General features: G+C 37.7%; 1 protein-coding gene across 1 annotated transcript in view; it reads left to right on the forward strand.

The window, feature by feature from the left end:
* INTS8 (integrator complex subunit 8) overlaps window positions 1-15000 on the forward strand; it is a 54860-nt gene extending 39860 nt beyond the window's left edge. The window contains exons 17-27 of the mRNA XM_053558983.1: window positions 641-825; window positions 1535-1568; window positions 2230-2286; window positions 2378-2439; window positions 7094-7212; window positions 8747-8850; window positions 10106-10156; window positions 11656-11729; window positions 11808-11872; window positions 12027-12070; window positions 14800-15000. Of these exons, the coding sequence (XP_053414958.1) occupies window positions 641-825; window positions 1535-1568; window positions 2230-2286; window positions 2378-2439; window positions 7094-7212; window positions 8747-8850; window positions 10106-10156; window positions 11656-11729; window positions 11808-11872; window positions 12027-12070; window positions 14800-14916 (912 nt within the window). The 3' untranslated portion in view covers window positions 14917-15000. The remainder of the gene's footprint in view (window positions 1-640; window positions 826-1534; window positions 1569-2229; window positions 2287-2377; window positions 2440-7093; window positions 7213-8746; window positions 8851-10105; window positions 10157-11655; window positions 11730-11807; window positions 11873-12026; window positions 12071-14799) is intronic.
* The last annotated feature ends 16 nt before the right edge of the window (window positions 15001-15016 follow it).

A 15016-nucleotide genomic window follows, 5' to 3' on the forward strand; every position in this document is an offset into this window, starting at 1 on the left:
GCGCCTTACTGACTGAGCCACAGGCGCCGCCCTTGTTCTACCTTTTTATACTAGCAGTAGCTCCATCCTCAGTTTCTTAAAAAAAGTTGCTTTAAATTTTGTTTCTTTATTCTGACAACTTCAATTTCCTTACTCTTTTGTTTTTTTTATTATATTTTTTTAATGATTAAAAATGCTTGTGTTGTGCGTGTGTGAAACCTAAGCACTATTTTAATCTCACCTCTGGCACATTTAACATATGGCATATGCCTTCTATTATTCTTTTTTGGGAAAGTGGTATCATACTATGTATATTCCACAACTTTTTTTCCCCTTTTTTTTCACTTAATATTTCTTTGCATTGTCTCATTTTTGTTTTCGTTAGACTACTAGTATGGGTTTATAGTAGACAATAATTGTTCAGAAATGATGATGTTTATATGATAGAACCAGAGGATCTTCTTTGTCAAACAGATTCAGATCCCTCAGTAAACAGTGAGGCCTAGATTCCTCAGAGGTTGTACTGAACGCACAGCGTAACTTAACTGTGCTTGGTATGTTTGGGCCGTCACCCATCTTTCCTCCAGTGCGCCCTAATAATAGAACTGTCAACTGTGACATTACAGATTATCTTTTGTGTATTTTGTTTTTTATATTACAGCTTGGACAACTTTTAGCAGCTACATGTAAAGAACTTCCCGGCCCTAAAGAAAGTAGACGGACTGCTAAAGACCTTTGGGAAGTGGTTGTTCAAATCTGCAGTGTGTCTAGTCAGCACAAACGAGGAAATGATGGCAGAGTTAGTTTAATAAAGCAGAGGGAATCTACATTAGGTATAATGTATCGGTAAGTATTAGTATGTTTCTATCAGTTACAGTTTTTGAGTCCTTGTATCTTATTTATAGTAGTTCTGCTATTTTAAGAACATCATCCTTTATTCTGTAGATGTCACAAAGATGAACAATTTTAAGAATTGTGTGATATTTGTCTCTGGTAGACCTGTCTGCCATGGTCAACTTTGGAAATGCCTTCTGTTTATATGTTAACAGACTGAATTCAAAACTAACATGTTTAAGGTTGGATAGTATACATATTGAAGACTTCACATGTGCTTAAAACAGGGAAGAAATGTTATTGGGTTAATGTGACACTAAAATGCTATATATATTTTTTTGAAACAGTCTCACTTTGTAACCCTTGGTAAAGTGCTATGGCCTCCATAGCTCACAGCAACCTCAAACTCCTGGGCTTAAGCAATTTTCTTGTCTCAGCCTCTGAAGTAGCTTGGGACTACAGGCCCCGCCGTAATATACCGGCTATTTTTAGAGACGAAATCCCACTCTGGCTCAGGGTGGTCTCGAGCCTGTGAGCTCAGGCAGTCCACCCACTTCGGCCTGCCAAGGGCTGGGATTACAGGCGTGAGCCACCGTGCCTGGCCTATACTTCTTCATACTTGGCAGAATTAGAACATGAGTAATGAACTTTTAATTTACTTTGTTCATTTTACTTTTAATTTCTGATATTAAATATGTATCAAAAATTTTGCTTTTTGTAGGAGTGAACTACTTTCGTTTATCAAGAAATTACGAGTAAGTTTTATTTAAAATTATTCTATTAGTATTAGTGATTTTTGTAGAATAGACTAAAACATCTGGAGTGCTTCAAATGCCGGTTAAGTTATCAAAGTGATCTGTTAATGTGCTTATCTTTAGTGATTGTTATTGGGGGGCATTCTAAATGGAGATTTATTTTGCACTTACTTTACCCTGTTACAGTGAATAGAGCAGATTTTTTGAATTATAAAGAAGTCTTCATAATAGGGCTAAATGTACGAAGCCTGGCTTTAATTTTTGCTTATCAGAATTAATGACATATTTATCCTTTATCTGGGTTTCATCCTTTAAATATTATTTTAAGGAATAAAATAGTCAATTTTGGCAAGGTAACTGGAAGTAATAATTGGAAAGAGATCTAGTTACTCAATTTCAAAAGTCACATGAAGAGTTGAGCTTGGAGATAGCATAGCACCATAACCAGACATCTGAATATGCTAATTTTTATAAGTGTGGGCTGTGATTTATTTTTCATGAGATTAAAAATGAAGATCTCTTAAGTAAACTAAAGCATATGCTATATTTTAAAAAGGTAAGGGTCTTTTCAAAGAAAAGACTTGGTATCTTTAAGGTCAGTAGGAGTACTGTTAAAATATATATATATATAATTTAAGGATTCTGTGTTTCTTTCTCATAGGAACCATTGGTTTTGACTATTATTTTATCTCTGTTCGTGAAACTTCACAATGTTCGGGTCAGTTTTTCACAATCTCACTTAAAAAGTATTTTAAAAATATTTGAGAGAAATTCTCTTTAAATTACACTTTCTTTCTTTTTCTTTTAAGGAGGACATTGTGAATGATATTACAGCTGAACACATTTCTATCTGGCCATCTTCCATTCCCAAGTAGGTAGTAGTACAGCTTACATTTTCTTTTCTTTTTTTTTTTTTTTTTTAGTTTTGTTTTTATTTTTTATTTTATCCTTTTTCCTCTTATTAAGTCATATACACATAGATCATGAATACATTTATGCATATGTGGGGTACAATGTGTTGTTTTTTTATACAATTTGGAGTGCTTACATCAAACTAATTAATACAGCTTTTGCCTCATTTACTTGATTATTGTGTTAAGACATTTATGTTCTATACTTGATAGATTTGACTTGTACCCTTGCAATATGCTCCATAGGTATGGTCCCACCATTTACCCTCCCTCTATCAAACTAGCTTACATTTTATTAAGTTATTTATTATTTATTTGGAAACCATTCTGACTATCCTTAGGTAATATGATTAAAAGATTACAAATCGGCTTGACACCTGTGACTCAAGTGGCTAAGGCGCCAGCCACATACACTTGAGCTGGCGGGTTCAAATCCAGTCTGGGCCTGCCAAACAATAATGCAGCTGCAACCAAAAAATAGCCAGGCATTATGGCAGGCGCCTATAGTCCCAGCTACTTGGGAGGTGGATGCAGGAGAGTCACTTGAGCCCAGGAGTTGGAGGTTGCTGTGAGCTGTGATGCCACGGCACTCTACCCAGGGCGACTGCTTGAGGCTCTGTCTCCAAAAAAAAAGGCTACAAATCTGTTAGCATTCTATAGCCAATTTTGTGCTTCTCTATCACAGCAATTGTCTTCCTAAAAATTATCAGTAAGGCATCACTCTTGCCTGGGCTAGAGTGCAGTGACATCACTGTAGCTCATAGCAGTCTCACACTCTGAGCTGAAGCAGTCCTACTGTGTCAGCCTCCCTAGCACTGGAACTATAGAGGCCTGTACCACCACAGCTGGCTAATTTTTTATTATTTTGTAGAGATGAGGTCTCGTTCTGTTGCCCCGGCTGGTGTTGAACTTCAGAGCTCAAGCATTCCTCCTGCCTGGCCTTCCCAAAATGCTAGGAGACACAATGGCTAATTTTTTATTATTTTGTAGAGATGAGGTCTCATTCTGTTGCCCCGGCTGGTGTTGAACTTCAGAGCTCAAGCATTCCTCCTGCCTGGCCTTCCCAAAATGCTAGGAGACACAAGCCACTGTGCCCAGCTTATATCTTAAATAGGAACTAAAGTATGTGAGCCCTAGATAGAACAGAAGATCTGAGTGGTCCTGATTAATCGTTACTGTGTAGAATTGGAAGATTGAGGCTAATGAAAGAATGCTTTTCTGGCCAAGCATGGTAGTATGCACCTGTTGTCCCACCTACTGGGAAGATTAAGGCAGGAGGATCCTTTGAGCCTAGAAATTTGAGTCCAGTCTGAGCAACATAGAGACATCCTATCTCTCTCTTTTTTTTTTTTTTTTTTTTTTTTTGAGACAGTTGCAGTTTGTCCCCTTGGTAGAGTGCTGTGGTGTCACAGCTCATGGCAACCTCCAACTCTTGGGCTTAAGCTATTCTCTTGCCTCAGCCTCCCAAGTAGGTGGGACTACAGACGCCTGCCACAATGCCTGGCTACTTTTTTTTGGTTGTAGTTGTCATTGTTTGGCAGGCCCGGGCTGGGTTCAAACCCACAAGCTCAGGTGTATGTGGCCAGCGCCCTACCCGCTGAGCTACAGGCACCCAGCCGAGACATCTTATCTCTTAAAAAAAAAAAAAAGACTTTCTATCAGGTTTCCAGTATCTTGTCTCTTTTATAAATATCTATTGGAAAGTTTGTATCCATTTGGGTTTTTTCTTTAATAATTCCTTGTAGGTCTTTTCTAATACTGTGATTATGAAAGCGTTCCAACTCCTTTGAGTTGCCTTAGGAACTAAGCCAAACTAGTTACTTTAAGAAATATTCCTTTGGGCCAGCAGTGGCTCAAGCCTATAATCTTAGCACTCTGAGAGGCCGAGGCAGGCAATTCGCTTGAGTTCAGGAATTTGAGACCAGCCTAAGCAAGAGCAAGACCCCATCTCTAAAAAATAGCCGAGTGTTGTGGCGAGTGCCTATTGTCCCAGTTACTGGGAAGGCTGAGGCAAGAGAATCACTTGAGCCCAAGAGTTTGAAGTTGTTGTGAGCTACAATTCCACAGCACTGTACCAAGGGCGACAAAGTGAGACTCTGTCTAAAAAAAAAAAATAAAGGAAATATTCCCTTTGCTTTCATTCATCATGTAAGAATCACAATAAGATGATGGAAGAATTTTTTTAGGGGAAGAAAAAATGTTCATTTTTCTGGAAGAAACCATTTACATTTTTCTCTTTCTACACACTTGATCCCTTACAAAAGTTTTTTTGCCTACCCTCCCTCCCAGTCTTCTTACTTTGTGTTTAAAGGGCAGGTCCAGGTGTTATTTTATTGCTCTGATGTGGCATCTTTGAAGAAGAAAAGATACTAGTACGTAGATAAGCAGAAAATAGAATAAAAGTAACTTGCTCCCATCTCAATCTTAGAGATTGGAAGCAGCTCTGTGTCTCTTACAGAGATGAGGAGGGTCAAAGTGGCTGAGTCCACTCTCTGAGGCTTGTTTCACAAAGGTACACTGTGCTTCATGAAGCACACGCTCCACATGTTAACTGCAGATTCCCTCATGATGTGTTACTAATTTTTGTATACAATCCAAGGATCAGATAGAGATAATTTTGCCTTTTTAATTGGTGATTTCAGTGGTTGTATTTGTTATCTCTTTGGCCTAAGTTTAGAGTGTAATGATTGATTTCCAGTGTATTTATAAATAAGGCAAAAGAATGGCTCTAAGCCAGACTAGAAGAGTTTGATTTCCACTTGCTTACCAGGTATATGATTTTGGGTAAGTTGGTTTTTGTGCCAGGTTCCTTGTTTCTAAAGTGAGTTTTAAAATAGTACTTACCTCAGAATTGTGAAGATTAAATAGTTAATATATTATTTAGGCTAGATATTTAGAATAAGGAATGGTAGGTATATAGTAGGCTTAACTATTATCTTCATGATAAAAATACTTTAAATTGGCCCAGAGAAAATAAAATGTGACTAAATGTTTGACCAGAAAAAGTAAAAGCAAGAATCTCTCTGTCTTTTTTTTTTTTTTGACTGTCTCAAGATGTTACCCTGGGTAGAGTGCCATGGTATCATAGCTCACAGCAACCTGAAACTCTTGGGCTCAAGCGATTCTCTTGTCTGAGCCTTCCAAGTAGCTGGGAATACAGATGCCCGCCACAATGCCCGGCTATTTTTCTTTTGCAGTTGTCATTGTTGTTTTAGCAGGCCCAGACCAGGTTCGAACCCGCCAGCCTCGGTGTATGTGGCCAGCCTCCTACCCACTGAGCTACAGCTACAAGCAGGAATCTTTATTGATTCCAAGGATAGTATTTCAAGATAGTGGGAATGACACTGGATTAAGTATTACTATGTTAAAACCAGCTGTTCGATATGTAGTTATAATTCTTAGACTTATATCATTTTATATATGTCTGTAAAATATAATCATAAGCTAGTATAACTCATTCAGTAGTAAGTAAATAATTGGGTATTTGCTAATCCCACAATTCCTTTCCAACTGTTCTGGGCACAGCGGTGAATTATGGTAAATCTAACCCTTCAGGGCAACAGAAGTACTTTGTCCAAGTTCACCTTGTAAATGATAGAGCCATGTCTTGAAACTCATGTGGGCCTGAATCAGAGCCTGTGTTCTCTCCCACGGTGCTTTATTGCTTCAAGGAGGTAGGAGCAATCAGCTGTGTTTCTTGGGTGCTGGCATGGGTGTTTTCTTTTTTTTTTCTTTTTGCAGTTTTTGGCCAGCACTGGGTTTGAACCCCCACCCCCCCCACCTCTGGCATATGGGGGCTAGCACCCCACCCCTTTGAGCCACAGGCACCGCCCCCATGGTCTGGCTTTTTTTTTGCAGTTTTTGGCCTGGGCTGGGTTTGAACCTCCCGCCACCTCTGGCATATGGGGCCAGCGCCCTACCCCTTTGGGCCATAGGCGCCACCCAGGCCTGGCTTTTATCCTCACAGTTCCATCTTCTAATTCTGGACCTCTAGACTTCCACATTTAACCAGGTTCAGGGTAGCTGGCCTCATTCCCTACCCTTTCGTTGACTATTTGCTGCCAAGCACACTGGTGTAGTATACTTTTCCACATCTTGCTCCTCACCCATTAGACTCAGTGAAAGATCTAATACATGAGAGTCAGTTACTCTTGCAAGAAGCTAAATGATAGATTTACTACCTCATTGCAGCATTGTTAGTGTTTGAGCCCTTGTTTTTTGTGTTCTACTAGAACACAGATCTTAAAAATCATTTGGGGAAATCTTGAGTTTCCTTTTTCTTGTTATCTGTAAATTATGCTAAAAGCAGAAATAAAGTATTTTATCTTAGTATTTTATATGCTTTAAACATTTATAAAAGATGTAAAGATACTTTTTTTGGTGTGATCTGGTCTACCTTTGGTATTTTGTAATGAAGGAAACAAAAATCAGGTTGTTTTTACCCCTTAAAAAAACTTGGCTTATTGTACCTTCTCAGACTTGTTTTGATAGTTTTTATATATTTATTCCTAATTATCACCTAAATTTTGGCTGAGCTTTTGTTTTTAACAAATATATATATGGAATTTAAAGTTGACTTTTAAAATAGATTAATGTTAAATGTCTTTCCTTTAGCCTCCAGTCTGTGGATTTTGAAGCTGTGGCAATCACAGTGAAAGAGCTAGTTCGGTATACGCTAAGTATAAATCCAAACAACCACTCCTGGTTAATTATTCAGGCAGACATTTATTTTGGTAAGTGAGATGTATGGTGGCTTTGTATTTTGTTTTTATAGAACTTTTAAAGTGATATATAACACATTTTATTATAGTACTCTACTAAACTTTAAGAAGTTTTGCCCTTGAGATTTGCTCTTCTTCCTTAGTAAAATTAAGGCAGTAAACTATAATTCTTTATGCATTTGTTGGTATAGAACCTTTGGTTCAGATGCTTTTAATTTTTGTAGGCCACTTTGTTTTTTTAAAGTAGTGAATAACTGTTCATCTAATAAATTGGTAAAACATTCTCTGGTAATGAGGGTGAAGTTTTGTTTGCAAAGTTCCTATTTAAAGATTTTAAAGGGCGGTGCCTGTGGCTCAAGGAGTAGGGCGCCAGCCAGATTTTAAAATCTGTTCAGATTCTCCTGATGATTACTTGTATTCTTGGACATAGACTTGTAATCCCCTTCCCCATCCTTGGTTGTGTGTGTGACAGGATTCCCCAACTTGATATGAAATTTTCAATATTTCTATTACTATACAGATCAAATAAGATATCTGATTGGTATCATTTTAGGATCAGTTTTTTAGGAGTTGATTTTTTTAAAAGAGAAGCTTCAATAAAAGAAGGAATTTTGTACTTATTATACTAATACTTTTATACTCTACAGTAGTATTTTAGTATTATCCTAAATAAGTATAAAATTTTATCCCTGTGGTTTGAATTTGCTTTGGTCAATTCATGAAGTTATACCTGACTCTTCACAAAAGAGGCCGTGTAATGCCCCCTGTCACCTAGCTTTAACAGTAATTAACTCACAGCCAGTCTTGTTTCACCTGTATCCTTACCTATATCATTGTGTTCTCCTCCAGATTATTTTGAAGCAAATGGCTTTTTTTTTTTTTTTTTGAGACAGTCTCACTTTTTGGCCCTCAGTAAAGTGCCGTGGCCTTTTAGCTCAAACTCTTGGGCTCAAGTGATCCTGTTGCCTCAGTTTTTCATTTTTAGTAGTGAGCCTCTTGCTCAGGCCGGTTTTGAACTCCTGAACTCAAGCGATCTGGCTGCCTTGGCCTCCCAGAGTGATAGGATTATGGGCGTGAACCATTCCACCCAACCACAAAGGGCAATTTTAATGCATATTTTTACCCCTGCACCTCCAAAGAGTTTATCAAGTCCTTAATGTCTATTGCAGAATAGATACACTGATTTTGAACTACCTCAGAAAATTAGGATATATTTCTAGTTTTGACGTTTGAGAAATAAATACCTCCAAATGCTAAATTCTATAACTAGTAAATTTTGTGAGAAATCTAAGCTTGATGTTTGGCTAATCAGTTTTAGGAGGCATAAGCTATCATATCACTTCTTTAATGTGGCTAAAAAAAATAAGGGCAGTTTTTCTCAGTGTTGTCCTGAATAAATATAGGATTTTATTATTACCTGTATTTATGGTTTGAATTTGCTTTAGTCAGCACATGAAGTTACACCTGACTCTTCACAAAAGAGGCTCTGTTTTTCCAACTGTTACATCTAATAGGTAATTGTTGATCTCTGTGTTTTCTACTTTAGCAACAAATCAGTATTCGGCAGCTCTCCACTATTACCTCCAGGCAGGAGCTGTGTGTTCTGATTTCTTTAATAAGGCTGTCCCCCCTGATGTTTATACAGACCAGGTAAATTGCTCTCGTGGGCTTGCTTCTTACCTGCACATGTTCTTCCAGGGCCCCATTTTGGCTTAACTTACCCATTTCCATTTATGTGATGGTAATGCCCAAGTTCATGGATCTAGACCAGATTGTTGTACTTTTTTTTTTTTTTTGTAGAGACAGAGTCTCACTTTATGGCCCTCGGTAGAGTGCTGTGGCCTCACACAGCTCACAGCAACCTCTAACTCCTGGGCTTAAGCGATTCTCTTGCCTCAGCTTCCCGAGTAGCTGGGACTACAGGCGCCCACCACAACACCCGGATTATTTTTTTGGTTGCAGTTTGGCTGGGGTCGGGTTTGAACCCGCCACCCTCGGTATATGGGGCCGGCGCCTTACCGACTGAGCCACAGGCGCCGCCCAGATTGTTGTACTTTCAACATCTCTATTTCCACTCATTTCCCCCAAACACTTCAAATTCTATATCTAAAGCTGATTTCAGTATCTTACTTTACCATAAAGTAATAAACTTCTAATACTCTCCTTCTGAAAAAAGAAAAGCAAAACCACCCCTCAAAATTCTAAAATATGCACACTTAACCATTTAAGTTATCTAAGCCCAAATCCTGAGCATTATTCTTTGCTCTTTGCCCCACCAATATCTATTTAGCTCTCAAATCACATGGATTTATTTTATCTTGTAAATCTCCAGTTCTTTTTTGGGCATATATTTATGACATACAAAATGGTGTTTTGATAGACATATACATAGTGAAATTATTATAGTCAAACACTTCCATCACTTTATTTTCCTTTTGTGGTGATAAGAGCACCTAAAATCTACTCCCTCAGCAGATTTTTAGTATATAGTACAGTATTATTAACTGTAATCCCCATGCTGTATATGAGAGCTAATTGCAAATTTGTGCCCTTGGACCTACTTCCTCCTTTTCACCTCCCTCCCCATGGCCAAATTTGGACATGGACACCAAATTTTGTGCATTTTCTTTTGATATACATTATTATTTTCTCTGATTTAGGCTACCAGTACCTAATGGTAACCCTTAAAATAGGTTTAAATTAAGTTTTAAAAAATAATTTTATTTTTTATAGCACTTTTAGGTTCACAACAAAATTTAGTAGAAAGTAGAGAATTCCCATATGCCCCCTGTCCCCCCCACACCCCCCCACAGCTTCTCTCTCTGGATATCCTATACCAGAGTAGTTCATTTGTTACAATTAGTGTTGACTGGTTTTGAAAATAATCAGAATCTTGTCTTTGTAGGTAATAAAACGAATGATAAAATGTTGTTCTTTGCTGAATTGCCACACACAGGTTAGTTTATATTATGATATTGGTTTATTTTCATGTATATTTAAGATTATTTTTATATTCCATATCAAAATTATTTAAATTTACGGGCATGAGTTTTTTGGGGGTGTATTGAAAATGTTTTGGAATTAGATATGGTAATAGTTGTATGACTTTGTGAGTAATACTGAAAATCATTGGATTGTGTATAAAGGGTCACTTAGGTATGCGACTTACCGATAAATATTAAAAATAGATTTTATATATATACACACACACACATATATAGAGACAAAGTCTTACTTTCTTGCCTTAGGTTGAGTGCTATGGCATCATAGCTCACAGCAACCTCAAACTCTTGGGCTCAAGCAATTTTCTTGCCTCAGCCTCCCCAGGCTGGGATATAGGTGCCAGCCACAACACCCAGCTGTTTTGGCAATCCACCCACCTCGGCCTCCCAGAGTGGTAGGATTACAGGCATTGAGCCCACTGCACTCGGCTTTAAAAATTCTTTTTTTTTTTTGTAGAGACAGAGTCTCACTGTACCGCCCTCGGGTAGAGTGCCGTGGCATCACACGGCTCACAGCAACCTCTTAACTCTTGGGCTTACGCGATTCTCCCGCCTCAGCCTCCCGAGCAGCTGGGACTACAGGCGCCCGCCACAACGCCCGGCTTATTTTTTGGTTGCAGTTTGGCTGGGGCTGGGTTTGAACCCGCCACCCTCGGCATATGGGGCCCGCGCCCTACTCACTGAGCCACAGGCGCCGCCCAGCTTTAAAAATTCTTTAAAGAGATGAACTTTATGATCTAATTGAAATAGATATTTTTCTATGTTAAGCTTACTGGCAACCTAAATTTTGCCATAATGAGCTTCAGTACTTGGTAGCTATGAAAGGTTTAATCACATGTTCTGTATGTCCTTGAATATCATGACACTTTTGCTCGGCAGTTTTCCATCCCCTTTAGTTTTCTAAACTGACTTTTTTCCAGCTTCTCTTTCAAAAAACAAAGCTCTAAAAATTTGTGGTGTAGGTCACCAATGAAGAAATTATTAGTCAAAAAGACATTTGTGTAAGGGTCTTTGAAATTAAAATGGGATGGAATCCATAAATATGAGCTGATGCACTCAGTGTGATCTGCATGGCTTCTTAAAGAATATATTCTTCATGTAAGAATAATTAAAAATTACCCTCTTAAAACTAAGCCAGTTGTTGGCTCAAAGCCTGTAGCACAGTGATTACGGCGCCAGCCACATACACCAAGGGTAGCAGGTTTGAACCTGGCCAGGGCCAGCTTAACAACAATGACATCTACAACAAAAAATAGCCGGGTGTTGTGGTGGGTGCCTGTAGTTCCAGCTACTTGGGAGGCAGAGGCAAGAGAATCACTTAAGCCCAAGAGTGTGAGGTTGCTGTGAGCTGTGACACTACGGCACTCTACCAAGGGCAACATAGTTAGACTGTCTCAAAAAACTAAGCCAGTTGTCATTACATGAAACCATTGTCAAATCTTTGTTTGTATAGGTGGCAATTTTATGTCAGTTCCTCAGAGAAATTGACTACAAGACAGCCTTTAAATCACTACAGGAACAAAACAGGTATGAATGATTTTTAAAGTAAAATGAGGTTGAAGTTTTTTGCTTAAGAATGAAGAAGTTAACTGAATTCTTTTTCAGTCATGATGCTATGGACTCCTACTATGACTACATATGGGATGTTACCATTTTGGAATACTTGACTTGTATCCTTCTATCAATGTATGTAATGTTAGAATAGTTCACTCTCTAAGGAAGTATTAATATCGTGTGTTTTCCGAATCAGAACTGAAAAACAGTTGAGATTCTCTCATGATATTTAATGCTATCAGATTTACTTTTCTTAACTGATTCATTTAGATCTTCATCATAAAAGAGGAGAAACAGACAAAAGACAAATCGCAGTAAGTTACCTATTGCCTTTCTTTGGTTTTTAGAATGTACTTAGTTTCTGTAATATTAAAGTTGAACCAGAACAAAAAAAAGATTATGCATGCCTAGTTACTAACAGAATTTGGTTATCAGTGTTTACTTTTTAAATGACTGTTTTTTTAATATGAGCTGTTTCATTTCAGTATATTTTGTTTTAAAATATTAGGTTGTGTTATTTCTTTGCTCCAAACCTTCACATGGTTTCTCATTTCACATATAGTCCTTATGATAGCCAACAAGGTTGCAGATAACTTGGCCTACCCATCTGACTTTCCCCTTGCTAACCTCTGCTACCTCAGTACCCCTACTATTCTTTGAATGTGCTGCCAACGTCCGTCTGAGGACGTTTGAAATTTTCTCTTCAAGGTACATCAGCTTCTCTCAGGTCTCTCCTTAGTTGTCACCTCCTTTGTGGTCTTCTTTTCCTGATTGTCTTATAACAATTTCTACTTCTCTTTTTCCCTCATTATTTTCATTTCCCTTAGATTTTTCTACATAATACTTAACATGTAACATACTATATATTTACTTATTGTCTATTTCCCTTTGAGGGTACATACTTGGCTTTGTCATAGTTTGTACCCAGAATGTTGCCTGGCACATCATAGGTGATCATTAGTTCCTTAATACATGGATTATTTATTTAAATTTCAGTTAGAGGCATCTTTGCTCTTTCACTCATGTTAATAAAAGTATATTCTCTTTATTATGTGTCTTTTAAAGCTTTGTACTTGGACTAAATTTCCATTATTTAAACATTAATAGCAGCACCTTTTTATAAAGAAAAATGTAATGGCCATTTCCATTTAATTAGAGGATACTCATTCTTATTTTAATTTTCTTGGGGCTGAAAGGCAATATTGAAATTTTTCCAGCTTTGCTATTTCTTAACGATTTCTACTTGTTATTTTTTTTAAGGCCCTTCTCCTTTCCAGCTTATACCCACTTTTCTTACTAGCTTATGAAAACTCCTTACTTTACTTGTGTCAAAAGACATGTGATGATCTTATCTAGCACTCCGGCTTTACAGGTCTTTGCCAGCCTCAGTTCCTTTAACTCTGTGCCAGCCACCCACCCAAACCTAAAGCCACCATTGTTTTAATCGGGGTCAGCCTAAGTTGTTCTTCATAAGATCTTATCCTGCAATCCACTTTGTCAGTGACCTCTCCCTCTCTTGACTTCCTGGCTTCTGGTGATCAATGAGATGTTTGAGTTTGTGACCAGTTTCCTCCCTCCAGTCTGTCAGCCCCAATTCCATCTTTCCTGTTTTAGACTTTTCACCTGTTAAGCCTCCTGTCCTCTGTCTTTTCCATTCTCAGTAACTTCTGTGCCTTTTAAATTCATGGGATACACCAGAAAAAAAAGACTGATGGGCTTGTCCTCATAGATGTTGCCACTTCTCACTCCTCTCTGCCAGGTTTTTTTGAAGCTCTTCAGCTCAGTGCAATTTGACTTCTGTCATCAATTTTTTTTTTTTTTTTGAGACAGAGTCTTGCTCTGTTGCCCAGGCTAGAGTGCTCTGGCATCAGCCTAACTCATAGCAACCTCCAACTCCTGGGTTCAAGCTATCCTCCTGCCTCAGCCTACCACGTACTTGGGACTACAGGCCCCCATCATCATGCCCAGCTAATTTTTTTATTTTTTGTAGTGACAGGGTCTCATTTTTGCTCAGGCTCATCTCAAACTCCTGGACTCAAGTGATCCTCCCACTTCAGCCTCTCAGAGTGCTAGGATTGCAGGTGTGAGCCACTGCTTCTGGCTGCTATTACCACTCTTAACTGTTCTCTCAAGTCACCTAATGCCAAACCCAGTGGATATGTTTTTTCTACTGTTTACATCTCCTTCCTTCTTAAAAGACCTGGTATCGCCCTTTGTTTTCCAAAAAAATTAGTCCTTGGGTTATTTTCTGATCACCCTACATTTTTCCTAGGTAATCTGATCTACTATATACCCTAGTACCTACATGGGGTATATATTATTTCTCTGATATATATGGCTCCTGTTCTTATTTCTGTCTCACACTTTGGGTTGCCTTCTTTGTAACAACTCTAGTTATATGACAAGCCTTTGCCAAGTACTGAAAGGGCACCCAGCAGTTTCTCCAATTACCTAAGTTCCCAGACTAGCAATCATTTCTGAATAGTCTTCTCTCCTTTAAAGCTCCATGTCAGAACAGTCTTGCTTAAAGAAATTCTAATTTTTTTTTAAATCTAAAAGTATAGTCCAAGGTTCTAAACTATATTTTCATTAAATACTAAACATACATAGTAGTTTTCTGCCATGGTATAAGTTTTGGGTTTTTTTTTTTTTTTGAATCATGAAAAGTTCAGCCATTATATGCTATGATAATGCTGAGCAGCTAGCTCGTTTTGCACTCTAAAAAAGGTGTCATGTGTCAAATTGCTGTATGGACTTTACTTAACTGATATTTTCAAAGAAATTTACATGTAATAAAATGAAATGAAATTTACATGTAATAAAATTCCACAAATTATGCTACAGTACTCAGTCTTTTTCTTAAAAGTGGCTCTAGTTGATCTTTACATGTTAATTATTTTTAATAACTCTTGGGTTTTACAGTTAGAGGTTTAGTTAATCATTAAAACTATCATTGTTAGGATATAGATAGCTTTAGGTTATATATACTAGCAAGATTTAATTTTTGACCAGATCTAATCACATCACTTTTTTCTTTTTGAAGATCAAAGCCATTGGCCAGACAGAACTGAATGCAAGCAATCCAGAAGAAGTGTTACAGCTGGCAGCACAGAGAAGGAAAAAAAAGTTTCTTCAAGCAATGGCAAAGCTTTACTTTTAAGCAGTTAGTTGAAATTTTTTAACTTTTATTTTTTAAACAATGGGCTAAAAAGAAACAGTATTAAAAGATTGAGTTTATATAATACATATGTACACATTTA

The sequence above is a fragment of the Nycticebus coucang genome, chromosome 13 (assembly GCF_027406575.1).
Source record: "Nycticebus coucang isolate mNycCou1 chromosome 13, mNycCou1.pri, whole genome shotgun sequence".
Lineage (NCBI taxonomy): Eukaryota > Metazoa > Chordata > Mammalia > Primates > Lorisidae > Nycticebus > Nycticebus coucang.